This window comes from Amblyraja radiata, chromosome 10 (genome assembly GCF_010909765.2).
Source record: "Amblyraja radiata isolate CabotCenter1 chromosome 10, sAmbRad1.1.pri, whole genome shotgun sequence".
Lineage (NCBI taxonomy): Eukaryota > Metazoa > Chordata > Chondrichthyes > Rajiformes > Rajidae > Amblyraja > Amblyraja radiata.
In genome coordinates, this window is record NC_045965.1 from 37,731,721 (window position 1) to 37,758,441 (window position 26,721).

Consider the following 26,721-nt stretch of genomic DNA (forward strand, 5'->3'; position numbering starts at 1 on the left):
GAGACAGCAGAATAGACGATTCTGTCATCCATTTAATGATAATGCATGTTTATCGAGACAGGTTTATTAAATTGTTATTATAAACAGAGGCCTCGAAATTCCTACAACCTGAGGAGTAGAAGTAGAGTGTCCTCCATAATGTTTGGGACAAAGACCCATCATTTATTTATTTGCCTCTGTACTTCTCAATTTGAGATTTGTAATAGAAAAAAATCACATGTGGCTAAAGTGCACATTGTCAGATTTTAATGAAGATCATTTTGATACATTTTGGTTTCACCATGTAGAAATTACAGCAGTGTTTATACATAGTACCTCCATTTCAGGGCGACATAATGTTTGGGACACATGGTTTCACGGGTGTTTGTAATTGCTCAGGAGTGTTTAATTGCCTCCTTAATGCAGGTATAAGAGAGCTCTCAGCATCTGGTCTTACCTCCAGGCTTTCATCACCTTTGGAAACTTTTATTGTGGTTTATCAACATGAGGAACAAAGTTGTGCCAATGAAAGTCAAAGAAGTCATTATGAGACTGAGAAACAAGAATGCAACTGTTGGAGACATCAACCAAATCTTAGGCTTACCTAAATCAACTGTTTGGAACATCATTAAGAAGGAGGAGAGCACTGGTGAGCTTACTAATCGCAAAGGGACTGGCAGGCCAAGGGAGACCCCCACAGCTGATGACAGAAGAATTCACTCTATAAAAAAGAAAAATCCCCAAATACCTGTCCGACAGATCAGAAACACTCTTCAGCAGCCAGGTGTGGATTTGTCAATGACCATTGTCCGCAGAAGACTTCATGAACAGAAATACAGAGGCTACACTGCAAGATGCAAACCACTGGTTAGCCGCAAAAATAGGATGGCCAGGTCACAGTTTGCCAAGAAGTACTTAAAAGAGGAACCACAGTTCTGGAAGCAAGGTCTTGTGAACAGATGAGACGAAGATTAACTTATATCAGAGTGATGGCAAGAGTAAAGTATGGAGGAGAGAAGGAACTGCCCAAGATCCAAAGCATACCACCTCATCTGTGAAACACGGTGGTGGGGGTGTTATGGCCTGGGCATGTATGGCTGCTGAAGGTACTGGCTCACTTATCTTCATTGATGATACAACAGCTGATGGTAGTAGCATAATGAATTCTGAAGTGTATAGACACATCCTATCTACTCAAGTTCAAACAAATGCCTCAAAACTCATTGGCCGGCGGTTCATTCTACAGCAAAACAATGATCCCAAACATACTGCTAAAGCAACAAAGGAGTTTTTCAGCTACAAAAATTGTCTATTCTTGTGTGGCTGTCAATCACCCGATGTGAACCCAAATGGGCATGCCTTTTATATGCTGAAGAGAAAACTGAAGAAGACTAGGCCCCAAAACAAGCATAAGCTAAAGATGGCAGCTATACAGGCCTGGCAGAGCATCATCAGAGAAGACACCCAGCAACTGGTGATGTCCATGAATCAGACTTCAAGTAGTCATTGCATACAAAGGATATGCAACAAAATACTAAACATGTCTACTTTCATTTACATGACATTGCTGGGTACCCAACATTATAGTGCCCTGAAATGGGGGGACTATGTATAAACACAGCTGTAATTTATACATGGTGAAATCAAAATGTATAAAAATGGCCTTTATTAAAATTTGACAATGTGCACTTTAACCATATGTGATTTTTTTTCTATTACAAATCACAAATTATGGAGTACAGAGGCAAATAAATAAATGATGGGTCTTTGTCTCAAATATTATGGAGGGCATTGTATGATGGGTGCAGGCAGAAATTTTGCAAACAACTTATTACACTATGATCCTGTATAATTAACCCTAATATATTATTTTGGAGGGTGCAGCTTGAAGAGAATAGAGTGATTAGGCCTGCACTATGATCAGAGGAAAGGAAGCAAGAGGTTTATAGTGTGTTTGAGGTTGGGAATAGGGATGGCAGGTTGCATGGGATAGGAATCAGAGCCCTGTGCTGTTGGGGTAACAACCAGAGAGATTGGGATTTAGTTCAGGGGGTGATTAGGTAAATAGATATAGAATGTGATAGTCAGGAATTGAGGTTTCTGGAGCGGGCTGTGACGGATCATGCGAATAATGGATAGAGGAGGCCTGGGAGCTTGGATTTTGGGGTTTGGAGACTGGCCCTCAGAACAACGGTTCAGAGAGGGTTGTAGCAAAATCAGTTGTTGAGGATGGTGCAGCACAGGTGGGTCTATAACAATAAAATGTAAGAATGGAACTCCATTGATAATCCTTCAGACAAGGGGGTTGCTGGATAAACCTAGTTGACCCAACGATGGTTTCTCTAAGAAAAACGTAGTCTGTTCTCCTATGAGAAACTATTATTGGGTCAACTGGCTTAGTCTCATTTCTCCTGCAGTGTATGAAAAAGAGCAATAGAGGGAGTTATATTATCTCAGGAGCTACTGATATGATACTCATATGAGAACGCTATATCTTATGGCTGGAAGGTTCATAAGTTCATAAGATCATAAATGATAGGAATAGAAATAGGCCATTCGGCAAATCAAGTCTACTCCACTGTTCAATCATGGTTTATCTATCTGTCCCTCCTACCCCATTCTCCTGCCTTTCCTCCCATATCCTCTGACACCTGTACCAATCAAGAATCTATCTATCACTGTCTTAAAAATATCCACTGACTTGACCTCCACAGCCTTCTGTGGCAGAATTCCACAGATTCACCACCCACTGACTAAAGAAATTCCTCCTCATCTCCTTCCTAAATTAACGTCCATTAATTCTGAGGCTATAATAATAATAATAATACATTTTATTTATGGGCGCCTTTCAAGAGTCTCAACGACACCAACAGGGGGCGCTGACCTGTGCGCGGCTGCCCAGCCAGCAGCTGTCTGTCTTTTAGCTGCGACCGACCTCGAGGGTCCGGAGGTAGAGCCAGCCAGGACTCACCAACGCGAGGCTGGCCGTCTTCGAGCTGTGGCGACGTCCGGGTAATGGCACGACTCGGCGCTCCGGTGAGGGCGGACGGTGCGGAGCTGAGACACTCCCGTGCGGCCGGCACGGCTACCGGCTGGAAGGCGCTCCCGTGTGAGCAGCCCGGTGCGGGGCTGAGACGCTGCCTTGTGGGCGGACCGGCTACTGGCTGGAAGGTGCTCCCGTGTGAGCAGCCTGGTGCGGGGCTGAGACGCTGCCGTGTGGGCGGACCGGCTCACGGCTGGAAGGTGCTTCCGTGGGGGCAGCCCGGTGCAGGGCTGAGACGCTGCCTTGTGGGCGGCAGGGTGCGGAGCGGAGACGGTGCTACGGCGGCTGAGGCGGCGGCGACCTGGATCCGGGGCTCGGCCGCGGGCCAGTGGAGGACAATGTCAGGAGCTCGCAGGTCACAGGCTGGTGCCTGTTTTCCGGAGCACCCGTTGCAACAGCACGGGCAGCTTTGACCACCCCCCGGGCCGCGGAGCTTGAACCGCGGACTGACTTACCATCGCCCGGTGGGGTATCGCCTCGGCGCAGAGGGAGAAGAGGAGGGAAGAGACAGTAACTCTAAGACTTTTGCCTCCATCACAGTGAGGAGGTGTTTGGTGAACTCACTGTGGTGGATGTTAATTTGTGTTTATTGTGTTTTGTTATTATTACATGTATGGCTGCAGGCAACAGCATTTCGTTCAGACCGAAAGGTCTGAATGACAAATAAAGGATTCAATTCAATTAATCTTTTTTTTATTTTTAGTTAGTTAAAGTGTTTTTGTTTCTGGAGGTCTAGACTTTTTTATGTGGGGGGGGGAAGGGGGAAACTACCTTTCAGGGTCCCTACCTGGTCGGAGAGGCAGCTTTTCTCCGGGCTGCAGCTTCGACCCGTCCTCGCGGCCTACCAGCGGGCCTGGAGCAACGTTTCGTTGGAGAACCACGGCTTCGGAACCACGGCTTCGGCGGCGGCACAGCGCTGGAGCGCTATCGTGGAGCGGGCGATGCCTTGCCTGGGTCGCCGCGCTGGAGCTCCGGTGAGCTGAGGCCGCCGGGAACAACATCGCGGAGCTGCGGGACTGTGGAGCGACCAGCTGCGGGCGGCGGCGCCGAACTGTACACCGGGAGCCTGGGATCTCGCGACGTGATCGCCAGTTGTGGAGCTCCAACCGGCGCGGCCTTGTTGGCTTTGGAAGCCGCGGCCTCCAGTACGGAAGCGGCCGTTCCAGGGTTCCCATGCTGCTGTGAGGACTCTCCCGACGCCGGAGCACCATCACCCGGCGAGAACGGCCAGGAACATCGGGCCTCCGTAGAGGCAACTTTGGAGGCCTCAATTGGCTCGACTATGGGTGAACTGAGGTTGGGGACTGGACATTATGCCTTCCCTCATGGTGGGAGCCATTGTGGGGGGATGTTCTTTATGTTTAAATCTCTTATTAATGTTATGTCTGTATTCTTTCTTTATGTGCTGCATTGGCAAGAAGCATTTCACTACACCTAGGTGTATGTGACCAATAAATAACCTTTGACCTTTGACCTTTTTGACACCTTACAAAAATTTAGCAAGTAGAGGAAAAACATGTAAGCGGAATGAAATAAATAGTAGAGACATGACTAGTACACAAATTAAAGACAGAATTCAATTCAAAACACAATATGAGGCAATTCAAGCACAGATGAAAAGGGAGGGGGACGTGGGGCTAAGGATAGGCAGAGGTGAAGAGATGGGTCTTGAGGCGGGACTGGAAGATGGCTATGACCTCTAGTTCTAGACTCCCATTAGTGGAAACATCCTCTCCACTTCCAAGTTCACAGTCAAACTTCCAGAATGGTGCTAAGTGACTCAGAAATTGTCATTATTGTAAATTGTTTGGAAACAAAAAACTGTTGTGTAATGCTAATACACAAGATACACTGGAGGCATTTAACTCATTAGGATTACTTCAGGCCAGTATAAACCACATTAGTAGTATATTTTCTGTTATCGTTGAAACATTTCTGAAAAATAACATCTTGATCAAACCTTACAAAATGCAATGATCATTCAATGCAAAAGGTTTCCAAACATATTCTTTCCTAAAGTTATAAATTAATTAAGAGAGAATTACTTTAGCAATCATGTATCGTGCAACACAGTAATTAGTTGAATAAAATATTATCCAAAATATGGAAACATTTATATTGTATAGATATTAAAAATGTTTTGTCTGATGAAGTGAAAACAAATCTATAAAAATCTTATCTACTTCGAATAACAATTCTACGAATTAAAGAAAACCCTCTTACAAATGAAAAGTCCTCCGCATTTTGACAAAGAAGCTTGGGAAAGATTGCTTGCCTCTGGAACCTCTCCTCATCCTCAAAGATGTTTCCATACATAAATCCATTCATCATAGTTGAATGAGCATGGATGTCAATGTAAAATTCCATGCTTGCTTTCTGTTGGAGAGGATAAATGTCAATGCATATATGCAACTTGAAAATGAATAAACCAGTTCATAAAAATACTTTAACTTTGCCACTCTGCATAAATAAAGGTCAAGGTTTCAGGAGATTAATCCAAAGAGGAATCAAAACAAACAGTGTTAACAGGTTGGCAGTAAAATTTGAGAATGGTATGGTGTATACATTTAAAGGGAGTGCTGTTGTTGATGTCATAGTCATAGTCTTACTTTATTAGCCAAGTATGTTTTGTAACATACAAGGAATTTGATTTGCCATACATTCATTCTAATAAAAAGCAACAGAACACACAAAATTCATTTTACCATAAACATCCACCACAATGACTCCTCCACATTCCTCACTGTGATGGAAGGTGAAAAAAAGTTCAATCTCTTCCCTTCTTTGTTCTCCAGCGGTCTGGGGCCTCTAACCTTCCGTTGACGGGATGATCTTACTCCCATAAACGGCGGTGGGCCTCCTTGTTGGGGCGATCAAGCTCCTGCATCGGGGGGGGGGGGGAATCTCAGTTCCCCCGCGCTGGGCGATCTATCTCGGGTCGGGGTTTGTCGAAGGTTGAGCGAATTTGGAGCTTCCCGACTCGGTCTCTCCCAAGACTGTGAGCTCCATGATGTTAAAGTCCGCAGGCCATGGTTGGAGCGTTGATCCCAGGCAAGGAATCTGCTCCAATGGTAAGTTCGTGCCCCGTGGTGGGGCTCAAAGTCAGTCCCGAGCAAGGCCTCCAGCTCCACGATATTGGGCTGCAGAGCGAACGGAGATACGACCCGGAAAACAATCGCATCTCCGGCAAGGTAAGAGATCGAAAAAAAGTTTCCCCTGACCACCCCGCCCACCCCCCACGTAAAACAAACCGGAGAACATTAACACAAACTTTTTAAACACACTAAAAATAACAAAAAAAAGATGAAAAGGACAGACAGACTAGGCGAGGCTGCCATCGAAGCGCCACCCAATGATAATCATATTAGCACTCAGTGGTATCGTGTGCTAGATTCATATTGGACTTTTATGGCTTGTGATGAATTATAGAATCTACAATAGATAGTTTATAGGAGTCATCTTAATGTTTAATACCTAGATGTGGTACTTGTGCATCAGCTGCAGACATAATTTGTTGAAATAGTAATTACCTGCAAAGCGGTATGTTGCTGGGGATAAGGTACCCACTTTTATTCAATGAGCCAAATAGTAACATTTATTATGAAAGCAAAGTAATTTTATGCAAAATACACCAAAAAATCTCTTTTTTGAAGTGTCTTTTTTTTGCTCTTAAATAGGATTTCCTCGTAGTCTTTTCCAATATTCTTTTAACAGTTGTCTTAGAAAGCAGTGCAGATGGATTGAGGTATTCTTTGTATCAACAGCTGCACTGAGCTTTTTGCATACTCTACTCAGTTCTGCAATGCAGGATTTTACATAACACCCTCTTTAATATATTTTTTATGAGCCGTTAAGTAATAACTAATGAAATTCTCTGTAATATCTGTCATTTTATACAGACAAAATCCAGAATTTTAGTCTAAGATCTCTTTATCAAAATAAAACTGCTTTAGTTGTGAGCATGAAGACAAAACATCTTAACGAAATAGATTGAAAATTGTAGCTCAAAAACTGGTTGCAAATACTATACACGAACATTCCAAAATTATCTATTCATGACAGCACTTCTAGTCCTGAGGGTCATGAACACATGGTGGAGAACAAGCAACTCTGTTTTAAATTCAGTCCGCAGCAGAAGCAATTTCCTAGTGTGCAAAGTGCTGTCAAGAGCTCTGATGTTTGTGTATGAAATATAGACAAGATGACTGGCCCATCGGCTGCCATGTCAAGCTGATGGATGACGCCTGTAAAGAAGCAAAGCGGCTGCTGTTAGGGCCAGTCTATCAGCAGCTTGAAGGAGATTCAGTCTTATTAGAGGTAAAACTCCTATAATCTGCAAATTTTCTCAGGTGATGCAAAAAGGACAAATATAAAATATAAAATGCAATTTCTGCCTCCAGAATAATACAGCACAACATTGACAGAGACATAAAATAGGTAGGCTCATAAGTTCAAATAATTCAGAACGTGTTCATGGATAAATTAAACTTGCACACATTACAGCTTATTTATATTTCATATGCAACACCATCTCTTAAAATATCTGAAGCTGTAGCTGTAGACTTGCATATGTCAAACTGCAGCAGATAAATTAAAGACAAAATGGCTCTAAGGAATTGTACTCAGCTTTTTCTAGAGAATAAATACATTTGTTTCTGTTGAAATTCATTTTTAACATTTATAAGTTCAAAATGAACTCAAAATCTCAGTTATCCCTTCATTTCAACAAATTATCTCAAATGGATTCGTCAGCTACAGAAAAGTATATATTTTGATGATGTATATTAGTTGGTAAGAATTGATCAAACTGAATTTCTTTCAAATGTTAATAAATATAGCAAAGGCTATTTCAGGGGCAATTGTGTTGGGGATAAGATAATGCTTATTAATTTTATGATCTCTTTGATGTCTTGCTCTCATATGCGCTCCTTGTTTTGCTGGTAGTTAAAAAAGGTCGTGGTGTTGTGCATTATAGACCTGAATTTATGGAACAATCTTTGAGGATGAGGACAGGATCTTGCTGCAAGCAATTTCCCTAGCTCTATTGCCAAAAAGTCCGAGGACTTTGCTGTTTTTCTTTAATTAGTACAACTGTAATTTCAAGGGCATCATATCTTTATAAATGTCGACTTGGCTGAACAATGTTTAGATGCCAAGTAGTTAGATGGTAATTATGGTCACATATGGCTGTAGATGCCAAGACAATGGACATTTTTAAGGTAGATTTTGACAGATTCCTGATTAGTAAGGGTGTCAGGGGTTATGGGAAAACATAGTTACATAGAAAATAGGTGCAGGAGTAGGCCATTCGGCCCTTCGAGCCTGCACCGCCATTCAATATGATCATGGCTGATCATCCAACTCAGTATCGTACCTGCCTTCTCTCCATACCTCCTGATCCCTTTAGCCACATCTAACTCCCTCTTAAATATAGCCAATGAACAGGCCTCAAATACCTTCTGTGACAGAGAATTCCAGAGATTCACCACTCTCTGTGTGAAAAATGTTTTTCTCATCTCGGTCCTAAAAGATTTCCCCCTTATCCTTAAACTGTGACCCCTTGTTCTGGACTTCCCCAACATCGTGAACAATCTTCCTGCATCTAGCCTGTCCAACCCCTTAAGAATTTTGTAAGTTTCTATTAGATCCCCCCTCAATCTTCTAAATTCTAGCGAGTACAAGTCGAGTCTATCCAGTCTTTCTTCATACGAGAGTCCTGACATCCCAGGAATCAGTCTGGTGAACCTTCTCTGTACTCCCTCTATGGCAAGAATGGAAAAGGCAGGAGGATAGGTTTGAGAAGAAAGATAGATCAGCCATGATTGAAAGGCGGAGTAGACTTGAGGGACTGAATGGCCTAATTCTGCTCCTATAATTTCGGTACTTATGAACATATCCGGTTTCCGGTTGGCGGCGCGACTCACGTCTTTTTTTGGTCTAGTTAAATGTAGTTGTCGTGTTTTTTTCATACTGTTTTTAACTGTGTATATGTGGGGGGCGGGGGGAGGAGGGGGAAACTTTTAAAATCTCTTCCCTGTTGGGTCTGCATTGTCGTTGGGGCCTAGTTGGGGCCTCCGGTTGGAACGACCTGGGGGCTCCAGTCGCGGAGCCTGCGGAGCTGCGGACTTACTATCGTGGGGCTGGCCGGCCTCAGGGTGTGGGGAGCGGTGGTGGCTCGCTGCTGCGGCCTGACTCCGGAGCTCGGAGGCTCCAGCTGCAGGCCTGTGGACTGTGATATCGGGAGCTTGCGGGTCCGGGTGGGAGACCGCTTTTTGGAGCTCCCGCAACGCAACTTTTCCCGCCCGTGTCGCGGGGTTGGAACGATCAGGAGCCGGGCCGTACATCGCCCCGCGCGGCTTTAATGGCCGCGGGACATTCCAACTCCCGCCGGGAGCTCCATCTTTGTGACATTTAGACCTGGAGCATCGCCCTGCGCGGCCTTAATGGCCGTGGGACTTACCATCGTCCGCCTGGGGTTTCAACATCGGGGAAAATGGTGTACAGGAGGGAGAAAAGACTTGCCTTCCATCACAGTGAGGAGTAGATTCACTGTGATGGATATTTGTGTGAATTGAATTGTTTGTGTGTTTTGTAGGAATTGTTTTGTTTGTATGGCTGTAGAAACAGTGTTTCGTTTGAGGCTTAACTGAGGTTCAACTGACATTGAATAAATATTGTATTGTATTGTATATCGCAGCATCTATCTATATTACTAAATCTCTGATCTTAACCGCTTTTGGCCGACTGTGCTGCGATTTCCGAGAGAACGCCGCCACCTATGGCTGTCATTTTTGGCCACCTCGCTCAGAGCCCCCTCCGCCGTATGAGTGTGGAGGATTTTTTCCGTCGATGAAAAATGAGAGAGATATTAATGTTTTTACAAAATTCCCCATTCTCTCTCCCATTCTTCCGGGTTTCATAGTCCCTCCCCCTGCCGCCAGCGGGGGGCTGGCGGCAGGGAGAGGGACAATAAAACCCGGAAGTGTCGTGCCTCACTCAGTCTCTGCCAGACCGAGGAAGCGAGAGGGTCACAGCTCTCTGAGCTGCGAATAACACTAAACGCACGTCTACTCCACGGTGAGTCCCCTCGATGCGGCTGTAAAGTGGCTGCAGCCCTTTTTAACAAGTTTGTGTTCACAAAATGAATTTTGGTTGTCAGGTGGCTGCAGCCCAATTGTTTCCCTCGCCTTTTTAACAAGTTTGTGTTCACAAAATGAATTTTGGTTGTCGGGTGGCTGCAGCCCAATTGTTTGCCTCGTCTTTTTAACAAGTTTGTGTTCACAAAATGAATTTTGGTTGTCGTGTGTCTGCAGCCCAATTGTTTGCCTCGCCTTTTTAACAAGTTTGTGTTCACAAAATGAATTTTGGTTGTCGGGTGTCTGCAGCCCAATTGTTTGCCTCGCTTTTTTAACAAGTTTGTGTGCACAAAATGAATTTTGGTTGTCGGGTGGCTGCAGCCCAATTGTTTGCCTCTCCTTTTTAACAAGTTTGTGTTCACAAAATGAATATTGGTTGTCGGGTGGCTGCAGCCCAATTGTTTGCCTCGCTTTTCTAACAAGTTTGTGTTCACAAAATGAATTTTGGTTGTCAGGTGGCTGCAGCCCAATTGTTTGCCTTGGCTTGGCTTTTAAAATTGTTGCAACAGTTGGATGCCAGTCCAAGCATCCATACGGCCCACAATGTCTATACTAGCCCTCTGGAAACCAGTACCTTCGGCCCGCAACACCCATACTAGCGCAACAGACAGCCCCCTCACTGGCGAGCAGTATTGGAATTGGTGGAGAGGTGGAATATTGCGTTGGTGACCAGCCCTCCTGTGTGATGCTGGGACCCAACGGGTCCCACTTAGTCTAGTTAAATAATACAAATAAAATAAAATATTTTGCATGGGAAATGATCTGGTTTAGTATGTCCAAAAAACAACCAAAACCATTTTAAGCATTTTTCATATGATGGTGGCTATATGCTATCAAAATTGACCCATTGTAAAATCTTGAAATTGGACCAGGCATTTCTGGGCACGAAACACCCGCATCGTACACATTTATGTACAGTGCATTCAGTAAGTATTCAGACCCCTTCACTTTTTCCACATTTTGTTACGTTACAGCCTTATTTTAAAATGAATTAAATTATTTTTTTTATCACCAATCTACACACAATACCCCAGAATGAAGAAGCGAAAACAGGTGTTTAGAATTTTTTGCAAAGTAATTAAAAAGAAATAACTGAAATATCACATTTACATAAGTATTCAGACCCTTTGCTATGACACTCAAAATTGAGCTTAGGTTCATCCTGTTTCCATTGATTATCCTTGAGATGTTTCTACAACTTGATTGGAGTGCACCAGTGGTAAACTAAATTGATTGGCCATGATTTGGAAATGCACACACCTGTCTATAGAAGGTCCCACAGTTGACAGTGCATGTCAGAACAAAAACCAAGCCATGAAGACGAAGGAATTGTCCGTACCCCTCCGAGACAGGATTGTGTGGAGACACAGATCTGTTGAAGGGTATGAAACAATTTCTGCAGCATTGCAGGTCCCGAGGAGCACAGTGGCCTCCATCATTCTCAAATGGAAGAACTTTGGAACCAACAGGACTCTTCATCGAGCTGGCCGCCCGGCTAAACTGAGCAATCGGGGGAGAAGGGCCTTGGTCAGGGAGGTGACCAAGAACCTGATGGTCATTCTGATAGAGCTCCAGCATTCCTCTGTAGAGATGGGAGAACCTTCCAGAAGGACAACTATATCTGCAGCACTCCACCAATCAGGCCTTTATGGTAGAGTGGCCAGACGGAAGCCACTCCTCAGTAAAAGGCAGATGACAGGCCGCTTGGAGTTTGCCAAAAGGCATGAGAAACAAGATTCTCTGGTCTGATGAAACCAAGATTGAACTCTTGGCCTGAATGCCAAGCGTCACGTCTGGAGGAAACCAGGCACTGCTCATCACCTGGCCAATACCATAAGATAAGTGATTTGATAAGGGAACTCAAGGTAAAGGAGCCATTATGGTAAGTTTTAATCTACAGTTTGAGAGGGAGAATTATATAGTCGGAGGTGTCTGTGTTACAGTTGAATAAAGGGGACTATGGAGCCATGAGGAAGGAGCTGGCCAAAGTTGACTGGAAATATATCCTAGCAGGGATGACAGTGGAAAAACAATGGCAGGTATTTCTGGGAATAATACAGAAGTTGCAGGATCAGTTCATTCCAAAGAGGAAGAAAGATTTCAAGGGGAGTAAGGGGTGACCGTGGCTAACAAGGGAAGTTAGGGACAGTATAAAAATAAAAGAGAAGAAGTACATCATAGCAAAGATGTGCAGGAAGCAAGAGGATTGGGTAATGTTTAAAGAGCAACAGAAGAGGCAATACGGGGAGAAAAGATGAGATATGAAGGTAAGCTAGCCAAGAGTATAAAGGAGGATAGTAAAAGCTTCTTTAGGTATGTGAAGAAGAAAAAAATAGTTAAGACCAAAGTTGGACCCCTGAAGACTGAAAAAGGTGAATTTATTATGGGGAACAAGGAAAAGGCAGATGCGTTGAACAGGTACTTTGGATCCGTCTACACTAAGGAGGACGCGAACAATCTTCCTGGTGTACTAGTGGCCAGAGGATCTGCGGTGGCGGAGGAACTGAAGGAAATCCACATTAGGCAGGAAATCCAGATGGGTAGACTGATGGGACTGAAGGCTGATAAATCCCCAGGACCTGATGGTCTGCATCCCAGGGTGCTTAAGGAAGTGGCTCTAGAAATCATGGACGCATTGGTGTTCATTTTCCAGTGTTCTATAGATTCAGGATCAGTTCCTGTGGATTGGAGGGTAGCTAATGTTATCCCACTTTTAAGAAAGGCTGGAGAGAGAAAACAGGGAATTATAGACCAGTTAGCCATACCGGTGGTGGGGAAGATGCTGGAGTCAATCATAAAAGATGAAATAGTGACACATTTGGATAGCAGTAACAGGATCGGTCCAAGTCAGCATGGATTTACGAAGGGGAAATCATGCATGACTTATCTTCTGGAATTTTTTGAGGATGTAACTAAGAAAATGGACAAGGGGGGCCCAGTGGATGTAGTGTACCTGGATTTTCAGAAAGCATTTGATAAGGTCCCACATAGGAGATTAGTGGGAAAATTATAGGGCACATGGTATTGGGGGTAGAGTGCTGACATGGTAGAAAATTGGTTGGCAGACAGGAAACAAAGAGTAGGGATTAACGGGTCCCTTTCAGAATGGCAGGCAGTGACTAGTGGGGTACCACAAGGCTCGGTGCTGGGACCACAGCAATTCACAGTATACATCAATGATTTAGATGAAGGGATTCAAAGTAACATTAGCAAATTTGCAGATGACACAAAGCTGGGTGGCAGTGTGAACTGTGAGGAGGATGCTATGAGAATGCAGGGTGACTTGGACAGGTTGGGTGAGTGGGCATATGCATGACTGATGCAGTTTAATGTGGATAAATGTGAGGTTATCCACTTTGGTAGCAAAAACAGGAAGGCAGATTATTATCTAAATGGTGTCGTTGGGAAAAGGGGAAGTACAACGGGATCTGGGGGTCCTTGTTCATCAGTCAATGAAAGTAAGCATGTAGTTACAGCAGGCAGTGAAGAAAGCGAATGGCATGTTGGCCTTCATAACAAGAGGTTGAGTATAGGAGCAAAGAGGTCCTTCTGCAGTTGTATAGGGCCCTAGTGAGCCAACACCTGGAGTATTGTGTGCAGTTTTGGTCCCCCTAATTTGAGGAAGTACATTCTTGCTATTGAGGGAGTGCACCATAGGTTTACAAGGTTAATTCCCGGGATGGCGGGACTGTCATATGCTTAGAGAATGGAGTAATTGGGCTTGTATATTCTGGAATTTAGAAGGATGAGAGGATTCTTATTGAAACATATAAGATTATTAAGGGTTTGGACACGCTAGAGGCAGGAAACAAGTTCCCGATGTTGGGGAAGTCCAGAACCAGGGGCCACAGTTTAAGAATAAGCGGTAAGGCATTTAGAACGGAGATGAAGAAACACTTTTTAACACAGAGAGTTGTGAGTCTGTGGAATTCTCTGCCTCAGAGGGTGGTGGAGGCCGGTTCTCTGGATACTTTCAAGAGAGAGCTTGATAGGGCTCTTAAAGATAGCGGAGTCAGGGGATATGGGGAGAATGCAGGAGTGGGGTACTGATTGTGGATGATCAGCCATGATCACATTGAATGGTGGTTATGGCTCGAAAGGCCGAATGGCCTACTCCTGCACCTATTGTCTATACGGTGAAGCATGGTGGAGGCAGAATCATGCTGAGGATACCTTTCAGCGGCAGGAACTGGGAGATCTAGTCAGGATCGAGGGAAAGATTAACTATGCAAAGTACAGAGAAATCCTTGATTAAAAGCTGCTCCAGAGTGTTCTGGACCTCAGACTGAGGTGGAGGTTCACCTTCCAACAGTACAACGACCCTAAGCACACAGCCAAGACATCGCAGGGGTGGCTTCGTGACAAGTCTGTGAATGTCCTTGAGTGGCCCAGCCAGAGCCCGGACTTGAACCCGATCGGACATCTCTGGAGGGACCTGGAGGGACGCTCCCCATCCAACCTGACAAAGCTTGAGTAGATCTGCAGAGAAGACTGGGAGAAATTACCCAAATACACAAAGGTTTACAAGGTTAATTCCCGGGATGGCGGGACTGTCATATGCTGAGAGAATGGAGCAGCTGGGCTTGTACACTCTGGAGTTTAGAAGGATGACAAGGCATTTAGAATGGAGATGAAGAAACACTTTTTCACACAGAGAGTTGTGAGTCTGTGGAATTCTCTGCCTCAGAGGGTGGTGGAGGCCAGTTCTCTGGATACTTTCAAGAGAGAGCTTGATAGGGCTCTTAAAAATAGCGGAGTCAGGGGATATGGGGAGAAGGCAGGAATGGGGTACTGATTGGGGATGATCACCCATGACCACATTGAATGGTGGTGCTGGCTCGAATGGTGGTATTGTCTCTTGTCTACAGGTGTGCCAAGCTTGTAACGTCATGTAATCGTTGCCAAAGGTGCCTCAACAAAGTACTGAGTAAAGGGTCTAAATACTTATGTAAATGTGATATTTCAGAGCTGCTGTGGAATTGGAAGGAACAGCAACAGAGACAAGCAGGAGAAAACACTGATTGGCTCTAGCACAAGTGGGAGGAGAGAAGTGAGTCAGAGGGGGGAAAACAGTTGAAAAGGAGAGGCAAAGCACAGGCAGACTTTACTCAGAGCTGCTGTGGATTTGGAAGCAACAGCAACAAAGATAAGCACGAGAAAACACTGATTGGCTTTAGCCCAAGTGGGAGGAGAGAAGTGAGAGGGGGGAAAACAGTTGAAAACTGAGGAATTTGGTTTGTAAATTGGTAAATTAGGCAATTTATCAGTCAATATAAACAAGACGGCTCTTAGCGAGCGGCAGTGAGTAAGCGGCCTTGTGAGGGAAGTACCCTGTGCGAAAGGTGCGAGTCTTTGGCTCGAGAGTCTTCGGCGAGGAGGCTACGCAAAAGGCTGAAGAGGGAGAGACGCAGTAAGTGGGAGGTCAAGGACACTGCTGGTGCCTCTGGCTGCTACAAATGTGAGAAGTGCATCCAGGTACAGCTCCTTAAGGACCGTGTTGGGGAACTGGAGAAGCAAGTGAATGACCTCAGGTTCGTCCGAGAAACTGAGTCGTTCCTCGACAAATCCTACAGTAAGATTGTTACACCTAAGGTACTGGAAGAGAGAAGAATGGTGAACAAGGGAGGGAAGCATGGAATGCAAACGTCCCCGGGTGTTGTACCTCTTGTGAACAGGTTCACCCACTTAGAAGCTGTCGGGTCAGAAGACGTTATTACACCGAGCGGCGGACTGGCTTGCGAACAAAAAGGGCTATTGAGCCAAAACCAAAGAGGCCAACGTCAGGCAACGCCATTGTAGTGGGAGACTCCATTGTGAGAGGTACGGACAGGGGTTTCTGCGGCAACAGACGGGATTCGAGGATGGTGTGCTGCCTTCCTGGTGCCAGGATCCAGGATGTCACGGACAGAGTGCAGAAAATCCTCAAGGGCGAAGGTGAACAGTCGGAAGTGGTAGTGCATGTCGGCACAAACGATGTCGGAAAGAAGGGGATGAATATTCTGCAGCGTGACTTCAGAGAGCTTGGAAAAATGCTGAAAAGCAGGAACTCCAGGGTTGTTATCTCCGGTTTGCTTCCAGTTCCTCGTGCTGGCGAGAGCAGGAACAGGGAGATATGGGACCTGAATGTGTGGCTGAGGAACTGGTGCACGGGGCAGGGGTTTAAATTCTTAGATCACTGGGATCTGTTTTGGAGTATGGGGGATCTGTACAAAAGGGACGGATTGCATCTTAACAGGTGGGGGACCAGCATTCTGGCAGGCAGGTTTGCCACTGCTACACGGGTGGTTTTAAACTGAATAAGGGGGGTGGGGTGTCAAATGGGATAGTCGAGGATGGAGTTAAAGGGAAAGGGTTTCTTAAATGTGTGAGCGTAGAGACAGAGGGGTGTAAAATGAGGGTAGAAGCAATAAGTAGCAAGGTGAAAAGTAAAAGTGGCAGGCAGACAAATCCAGGGCAAAAATCAAAAAGGCCCACTTTTCACCATAATTGTATAAGGGGTAAGAGTGTTGTAAAAACAAGCCTGATGGCTTTGTGTCTCAATGCAAGGAGCATTCGTAATAAGGTGTATGAGTTGAATGTGCAGATAGCTATTAATAACTATGATATAATTGGGATCACGGAGACATGGCTCCAGGGTGACCAAGGCTGGGAGCTGAACATCCAGGGATATTCAATATTCAGGAGGGATAGACAGAAAGGAAAAGGAGGTGGGGTAGCGTTGCTGGTTAGAGAGGAGATTAGCGCAATAGAAAGGAAGGACATTAGCTTGGAGGATGTGGAATCGATATGGGTAGAGCTGCGAAACACTAAGGGGCAGAAAACGCTAGTGGGAGTTGTGTACAGGCCACCTAACAGTAGTAGTGGAGTTGGGGATGCATCAAACAGGGAATTAGAAATGCGTGCAACAAAGGTAAAACAGTTATAATGGGTGACTTCAATCTACATATAGATTGGGTGAATCAAATTGGCAAGGGTCCGGAGGAAGAGGATTTCTTGAAATGTATGTGGGATAGTTTTCTAAACCAACATGTAGAGGAACCAACGAGAGAGCAGGCTATTCTAGACTGGGTATTGAGTAATGAGGAAGGGTTAGTTAGCAGTCTTGTTGTGCGTGGCCCCTTGGGCAAGAGTGACCATAATATGGTTGAGTTCTTCATTAGGATGGAGAGTGACATTGTTAATTCAGAAACAAGGTTCCTGAACTTAAAGAAAGGTAACTTTGAGGGTATGTGACGTGAATTGGCCAAGACAGACTGGCAATTGATTCTTAAAGGGTTGACGGTGGATATGCAATGGAAGGCATTTAAAGACTACATGGATGAGCTACAACAATTGTTCATCCCAGTTTGGCAAAAGAATAAATCAGGGAAGGTAGTGCATCTGTGGATAACAAGGGAAATCAGGGATAGTATCAAAACAAAAGATGAAGCATACAAATTAACCAGAAAAATCAGCCTACCAGAGGACTGGGAGAAATTCAGAGTCCAGCAGAGGATGACAAAGGGCTTAATTAGGAAAGGGAAAATAGATTATGAAAGAAAACTGGCAGGGAACATAAAAAACTGACTGCAAACGTTTTTATAGATATTGAAGAGAAAAAGATTAGTTAAAACAAATGTAGGTCCCTTGCAGTCAGAAACAGGTGAATTGATCATGGGGAACAAGGACATGGCAGACCAATTGAATAATTACTTTGGTTCTGTCTTCACTAAGGAAGACATAAATAATCTGCCGGAAATAGCAGGGGACCGGGGATCAAATGAGATGGAGGAACTGAGTGAAATCTAGGTTAGCCGGGAAGTGGTGTTTGGTAAATTGAATGGATTAAAGGCCGATAAATCCCCAGGGCCAGATAGGCTGCATCCCAGAGTACTTAAGGAAGTAGCCCCAGAAATAGTGGATGCATTAGTGATAATTTTTGAAAACACTTTAGATTCTGGAGTAGTTCCCGAAGATTGGAGGGTAACTAATGTAACCCCACTTTTTAAAAAGGGAGGGAGAGAGAAAACGGGGAATTACAGACCAGTTAGTCTAACATCGGTAGTGGGGAAACTGCTAGAAACAGTTATTAAAGATGGGATAGCAGCACATTTGGAAAGTGGTGAAATCATTGGACAAAGTCAGCATGGATTTATGAAAGGTAAATCATGTCTGACGAATCTTATAGAATTTTTCGAGGATGTAACTAGTAGAGTGGATAAGGGAGAACCAGTGGATGTGTTATATCTGGACTTTCAGAAGGCTTTTGACAAGGTCCCACATAAGAGATTAGTATACAAACTTAAAGCACACGGTATTGGGGGTTCAGTATTGATGTGGATAGAGAACTGGCTGGCAGACAGGAAGCAAAGAGTAGGAGTAAACGGGTCCTTTTCACAATGGCAGGCAGTGACTAGTGGGGTACCGCAAGGCTCAGTGCTAGGACCCCAGCTATTTACAATATATATTAATGATTTGGACGAGGGAATTGAATGCAACATCTCCAAGTTTGCGGATGACACGAAGCTGGGGGGCAGTGTTAGCTGTGAGGAGGATGCTAGGAGGCTGCAAGGTGACTTGGATAGGCTGGGTGAGTGGGAAAATGCATGGCAGATGCAGTATAATGTGGATAAATGTGAGGTTATCCACTTTGGTGGCAAAAACAGGAAAGTAGACTATTATCTGAATGGTAGCCGATTAGGAATGGGGGAGATGCAACAAGGCCTGGGTGTCATGGTACACCAGTCATTGAAAGTAGGCATGCAGGTACAGCAGGCAGTGAAGAAAGTGAATGGTATGTTAGCATTCATAGCTAAAGGATTTGAGTATAGGAGCAGGGAGGTTCTACTGTAGTTGTACAGGGTCTTGGTGAGACCACACCTGGAGTATTGCGTACAGTTTTGGTCTCCTAATCTGAGGAAAGACATTCTTGTCATAGAGGGAGTACAGAGAAGGTTGACCAGACTGATTCCTGGGATGTCAGGACTTTCATATGTCTTTCAGGTCTTTCAGGCCTTTCAGGTGTCCTTGAGACTCTTGAAAGGCGCCCATAAATAACATTTATTATTATTATTATTATTATATGAAGAAAGACTGGATAGACTCGGCTTGTACTCGCTAGAATTTAGAAGATTGACGGGGGATCTTATAGAAACTTACAAAATTCTTAAGGGGTTGGACAGGCTAGATGCAGGAAGGTTGTTCCTGATGTTGGGGAAGTCCAGAACAAGGGGTCACAGTTTAAGGATAAGGGGTAAATCTTTTAGGACCGAGATGAGGAAAACATTTTTCACACAGAGAGTGGTGAATCTCTGGAATTCTCTGCCACAGAAAGTAGTTGAGGCCAGTTCATTGGCTATATTTAAGAGGGAGTTAGATGTGGCCCTTGTGGCTAAAGGGATCAGGGGGTATGGATAGAAGGCAGGTACAGGATACTGAGTTGGATGATCAGCCATGATCATATTGAATGGCGGTGCAGGCTCGAAGGGTCGAATGGCCTACACCTGCACCTATTTTCTATGTTATTTCTTTTTAATTGCAAACATTTCTAAACACGTAATTTCACTTTTATATTCTGGGGTATTGTGTGTAGATTGATGATTTAAAAAAAAGAATTTAATCCATTTTAGAATAAGGCTGAAATGTAACAAAATGTGGAAAAAGTGAAGGGGTCTGAATACTTTCTGAATGCACTGTATGTGATGCTCATCACAACTTTACTCTAATTATACCAATGATATGAAAGTTATGACCATAGTTTTTAAGTGCCAGTAAAACAAGGAAAAATATTGATAACGTCAGCAAGAAGACATGAATTGGATGCCCCCAAAGGGAAATCTGCTCCCAATGCCTCCTGAGTTTTTAATTTTTTATACATTTAAAACATCATGTTGCAATTTCTCCCATTTGATAAACTTATCTCACAAATGATTGGATACATTGATGATACACAAATTGATCTGCATCGATGATTGTGAAGCCAGAAATTATGTGTTCTGCTTGACGTACATATTCCCCCACCATAGAATAATAGCTTTTCACAGGACTGTACTTGTTCGTGCCATGGAGAGATCTCTTGAAGGTTGAGACCCACTAATCATGATTCTTTTTAGCAAAAACATGGCAGCTGCAATCACTGTAAGCAGCCGATGTTTGGAACAATCACAATAACAAGGGTGAAAAACATCCTTGTTCTATTTATAGGTAAATTCTCCCAATTTTTTTGCGTGATAGCACATTTTTTATCTTTTTAATTTTATTTTTCTATCTGCCTGGTCAACTCTTCCCACTTGGAAAAGAGAGCAGTGTCCCAATGCCAGGAATGTTGGATTATGAGATTATTTTGTACAGATGGTATCTTCAGGTGCCTGCTATAGATATTTCAAGCTACTTCAAGTATTAGGAGGAAAGGAATCATTGCTATCGAGTGGAACATGAACTTTACTTTGGGTTTGAGCTAATTTCCTCAGATAACCAAAGACTGTACTGGTGCACTAATGGTGAATATCATCAATGATAACTACCTTCACCAAGATGAGGTCCACGCTTTCCACATGCCACCATTAAAGGGTCTGGAGTCAACGTTGAGGACTCCCTGGACTACTCTATCTTGTCTGTGTACCATTGTGCTGTTCCTGCTGGTGGGTGTGCCTTGACAGTAGAATAGGACCTATTCTGGTTACTGTCACATGTGGAGAAGGTATGTGTCTGTAAATACAATTAGCTCATTCCATTGATTGAGCTGTCTGTGGGTGTGTTCTCAATTTAGACCAATCTCCAGATTGACTTGCAGGAAGGACTTCAGAATATAGACTGTTTTAATTTAACTGTTGAAATACAACTGAATGCTTGTGGGTCCATTTCAGAATGAGGTTAAGAGACAACCACATTGTTGTAGGCCTGGAGTCAGAAGTAAATCTGACTGGATGAGGATGGCAGATTTCCTCATCTGAAAGATATTAGTGAATTAAATATTTATGACAATCTAGTCATTTGGTCATTATCATTACTAAGTTTTTTTTTAAATTCTGGATTAATAACAGTTGTCATGATGGGGTTTGAACGTACATCACTGGAGTCTGGGCATTTGGGTTGCTCAACTTGTAACTTAACCACTATCACCCACCATGTCCAATATTCCAATGCAATGTTTTGCAAATAAATTAATAAAAATCCTATTGCTTTATAATTCTATGAAAAGAAGAAATGATCAGCTTTAAACTGAGCAGAATATGCATGGGATCAAGTGTACAATAGAGCATGAAATACTATGTGCCATGAAGATACATTAACATCTGAGGAAAGCCTCAGTAAGATGGAATGGATTGATTTTAAGTGTCATTGCATTCCTTTCCTGACAAAATATCAGAAAAGGTATTACTGGAAGTAGCATGTAAACATCAAATTGGATTTAGAATGTATTAGAACTGAACAATATATGGTGAAATAGTCACTACTGATTTATAGCAAAATCTAGCCAAGGTCGAAGCCTAGGTTGTTAACTGACAATTAACATTTTCACCAGTTAAGAAGTAGGAAATGGACACGTTCAACGAGAGAACCTAAGCATAGTCCCTGAGGGTTGCCACCAACCAGTAATTGAAGCTAAACAACAGCATTAAAACCATAAATGCAACAACATGCCAGATTATATCATTTTGCCAACTGGTGACACACTTCCTACCTCCCAAAAACCTTCTACATTACATTTTCACAAGCCAAGCATTCTCACAACAATACGGGTGGGCACTGTGGCACAAGGGGCAGCACAGTGGTGCATGAGGCTGCACGGTGGCACAGGGGGGCGGCAAGGTGGCGCAGCGGTAGAGTTGCTGCTTTACAGCACTTTCAGCGTCAAAGTCCCAAGTATGATCCCTACAACGGGTAGAGTTTGTGCGTTCTCCCCGTGACCGCGTGGGTTTTCTCTGAAATCTTCGGTTTCCTCACACACTAAAAAGGTGTATAGGTTTGCAGGTTAATTGACTTGGTATAAATATAAATTGTCCTTAGTGTGTGTAGGATAATTTTAATGTGCAGAGATCGTGGTCGGTACGGGCTCAGTGGGCCGAAGGGCCTGTTTCCGCGCTGTGTCTCTAAACTAAACATAAACTAAACTAAATACTTCAGAAGCACGACAACATCAGGAACAAAGTAACCAGTTTTGTTTGTCATTTGATCAGAACATTAACCTTTTCCGCACTACCATGGTTGCAAGTTACACCTTCCACAAAGTACACTCAAGCAGTCAAGTCTACTTTGATAGTAAATCCCAAACCCTACTGCCTAGAAGGGCATTGCCAGTAAATGCTTATGAATAAACCCATCTGAAAATCCTTCTGGGAATTACATGCGAGTCTCACATGGAAATATATTGCCGTCTCGGCAGCATCATTGTGTCAACATCCTGGAATTCCCTGCGTTTTAAAGTTGCGAAGGTATCTTCACCTCACAGACTGCACCAGGTTCAGGAAATGAATCACCAACACTTTTTCAATGGAATTTACATATGAACAAAAAATAGCATTAACAATTATACAAATAATGTGCATTAAACATCAATCAAGTATTTTGGAACTCAGTTAAGAACATAGATTGACATGTGAATGTGAACTCTGATAGTTACAGGTCATAAACCCACTAATCTATTCTGCTTGATAGACACTAAATGCTGGAGTACCTCAGTGGGACAGGCAGCAGCTCTGGAGAGAACGAATGGGTGACATTTCAGGTCGAAACGCTGCTTCATAATTTTCTGAATTGTCTGAAGAAGGGTCTCGACTTGAATCATTACCCATTCTTTCTCTCCAGAGATGCTGCCTGTCCCGCTGAGTTACACCAACATTTTGTGTTATTTTTTGGTGTAAACCGGCATCTGCAGATCCTTTTTACACACTGTTTTACTTAATGTTATATAACAATGTAAGATCCAATATAAAAAGTTCTGTGAAAATAATTATGAAAATATTTTAATATAATTATTTCAATTAAAAAGTGAATAAAATTTAAGTTTAGTTCCTATATGATGCCAAACAAACTAGAAATGTAAAGAACCAGGGACAGTGGCAACAATTATGAGAGAGTTTATATCTCATCAAATATTGATCATATTATATTACTGTTAACCATTCCCTATACCTATAACTTAAACATCTTCAGTGCGGTTAAAAGACTGAATTAGAGGACATGGAAAAGTGAGACCTGTATTAAAATCTGCAATAAGAATACACTTTCAGGTAAGGAGAAGATCAGGATTCAGCTAGGTTTTGGAAAATGCACACTTATATAAAGCCATTTCCATTAAATTGCAGGACATAGGAGAACTTCATTCACTGCCACAATTTTACTCATCTGCAAAATTGATCAATTATTCAAATAATCAATATATGCCCCATTCCAACTCTCCAGGGCTTGATAATGGAAAAGGAAATTAAACTGTAGACTCTTTCTTCATAAGAACAAACATCAGAAAAGTTTTTCTCAATAAACGAATGTGACTTTTTGCAAGCCTGCAGCAGTTATCTGAAAACCATTTACAGAATGTTATATTCAAACTACAAATTACATTTTCTATTCTGCCGAGATGACACTATCACCAACTTTTCATTATTATTACTCACCGGGTTATCATACATTTGTACAATCAGCTGCTTAACTCCATAAAGTGTGGGGTGAGCCCAAGCAGAGGGATCCTGCCAGTGTCGATTTAGATCAAATCCCATTAAAGAGCATCTAAAGATATAGTAATACAGGATTTTGTTAGAGGAGAATTTTACATTTATGGTACCAACCGTAATTGATTGGTTTATGTAAGCAACAGCACCATATGTTGTGTAACATCTCAAATTAAACTCTGAACAATATTTTAAATAACATGATTTTCCATATATTTTGTTGTGTACGTGCAATTTTGTTATTGCTCACATTTTTATATGTGGTATTATTCCTTTTCTTTTAGCCTGTATTCAGAAGTGGTTCTGACTGTCCATGCTGGGGAATGGCGCTGGGCACTAATAATGTAAAACCCACAGGACCACTCGGAGTCTGGTGGACAATGCTGTCAGGTTCAAAATGTGATTCTACTGCTTGTACCACTTAAGACAGGGTTTCACACTTTGCTTATCTTTTTTTGCAATCTGTTCAATTGAAACAGCAGGAGAGCTTGCTGCAGGCCTGAAGCCTTCCAGCATGATGAGGAAGACGAGGGGGAAGATGAGGGGGTAGAGCATCATTCTCCTCAGGTGCCCGAGGACTTCAGTTGAAGCCATGGAAGGGAGGGATGCATTTCATTCCACAGGATCCAGGCCCTGGGGCAGTACCATGCCTGAAATGTGGGAGGCAGCACAGAGTATCTAAAAATAGCAAAAATTGTCTCTGTTGTTCTTGATGATTTTGTATTGCCTCCCTAGGCATGGTACTGGTCCAGAGGCTGAATATTGTGAACTTTACATCTCCATAAAGTAGCAAAACCTGTCTTCCATTACCTTGGTCCATTCAGTTCCTTCATTATATTCGAGTTAGAATTCCTCTGCCACCTCATTGCTTGGCTGTAAAACTTTTGTTGCCATACATTACTTACATCTCACACTAATTTGGTTCTGCCATCTTTTCTTTTACATTTTTAAAGCTGTTGTGTTACTCCTTATGAATCATGCTGTCCTCGCACTCAGTTTAATAAATCAATCTTCAGAAAACATTTTGAAATGCCCCAGCTTCATCTATCTTTCCACATCTTTATCTTTTTCTATGTTTCTGTCATGTTATTATAATGTCATTCGTGTCAATCCTGTATCTATGTATATGCAATTCATTTTAATATTTCTTGCATTGAATAAAGGCATTTAAAATATGTTTTTAATGTTACATTGCTATTTTCATTTGATATTGCACTTAGGCAGTCCCTCAAGGTTTGCTTCCAGTCTAGTTCTCAGGGTTCTGAGCTAGTTGATAGGGCCTATGTGAGACTAGAGGACCCTGTCACAGATGGGGCAGGAAGTGTTTGATGAGGCAGGTGGGTGGATTTTTTGAGAGATGAGTCACATTTTCCATCCTTTATACGAGGGTTTTGCATGCACATGGCAAAGGTACTTTAAGTTTTCACTTACATACATATGTGCTTCTTCATTTTGAGCAATGAGTTGATGGAGATGTTTCATTTTTTTCAAGGTGGCTTTGAGAACGCAGCATGTCCATTAGAACTGACTGAGTGTAATAAGGACTTTAAAGCTGGGGTTGCTGATGCTGATTTGACCAAAGTTCTGAGATGGATTTGAGATCTTGATCTTCAAACACTCTTCCCCATCAATGGCCAAGGGTTCTTCTAGTGCAGTGTAGGAATACAGATTTTAAAGTCCGGAAGTGGCGGCGCTGTTGAATGGCTGCGGCTCGCCTGCAGTCCGTTTGTTTTTACTTTTTTGTGTTGTTTTTTTCGTTTTGTGTAGTTAAGTTTTTGGTTTTTAGGTTGTGTTTATGTGTGTGGGGGGGGGGGGGGTGGAGGGTTGAAACAGTGCTTGCTGTCTCTTCCTTCGGGGGAATGCGACTTTTTTGTCGTATCCCCCTTCTCTGCCTCCGTCTGCGCTGAGGCCTAATGGCGGAGCTGGCGACCTCGAGGCTCCGGAGGCAGAGCCTGTCAGGACTCGCCCTGGGCTCGCTCCCGTGAGGGCGGTCCGGCTCGGGGCTGGAACGGTGCTCCCGTGAGGGGCTGTGACGCTCCCGTGAGGGCGGCCTGGCGCGGGGCTGAGACGCTCCCGTGAGGACGGCCCAGCCCGAGGGTAACAGCACTCCCGTCGGGGCGGCCCAGCCCGAGGGTAACGGCGCTCCCGTCGGGGCAGCCCAGCTCGAGGGAAACGGCGCTCCCGTTGGGGCGGCCCAGCCCGAGGGAAACGGCGCTCCCGTCGGGGCGGCCCAGCTCGAGGGAAACGGCGCTCCCATGAGGGCGGCCCAGCCCGAGGGAAACGGCGCTCCCGTTGGGGCGGCCCAGCTCGAGGGAAATGGCGCTCCCGTCGGGGCGGCCCAGCTCGAGGGAAATGGCGCTCCCGTTGGGGCGGCCCAGCCCGAGGGAAATGGCGCTCCCATTGGGGCGGCCCAGCTCGAGGGAAACGGCGCTCCCGTCTGGGCGGCCCAGCTCGAGGGTAACGGCGCTCCCGTGAGGGCGGCCAAGCCCGAGGGAAACGGTGCTCCCATGGGGGCGGCCTGGCGTGGGGCTGAGACGCTCACGTGAGGGCGACCCGGCTCGGGGCTGGAACGGTGCTCCGGTGGCTGAGACGGTGTTCTGGCGGCGGCGGCCTGAGTCCGTTGTTCTTTATCTCTCGACATCGTCGTCTAAATCTCTAATTTCCCTTATCCTTAACTAGCCTGAAGAAGGGTCTCGACCCAAAACGTCACCCATTCCTTCTCTCCAGAGACTAACCCACTGAGTTAGTCCAGCTATTTGTGTCTATCCTCCATGGTTTCTGGTCTTAACACTTCAAAATGTTTGGTTTAAACCAGCATTTACAGTTCCATCCTACATGTCTCCATGGAGGGTTCATTAACTTCCCTCTCTGATCATGTACATTACATTTCTGGCCTCATACTTTTAAATGAATG

The 26,721-nt window shown here is 44.0% G+C and overlaps 1 protein-coding gene across 1 annotated transcript in view; it reads right to left on the minus strand.

The window, feature by feature from the left end:
• Positions 1–26,721, minus strand: part of agbl4 (AGBL carboxypeptidase 4) — a 472,100-nt gene that overhangs the window by 72,398 nt on the left and 372,981 nt on the right. The window contains exons 10-11 of the mRNA XM_033027816.1: positions 23,754–23,865; positions 5,246–5,398 (exon numbers count right to left, since the gene is read on the minus strand). Of these exons, the coding sequence (XP_032883707.1) occupies positions 5,246–5,398; positions 23,754–23,865 (265 nt within the window). The remainder of the gene's footprint in view (positions 1–5,245; positions 5,399–23,753; positions 23,866–26,721) is intronic.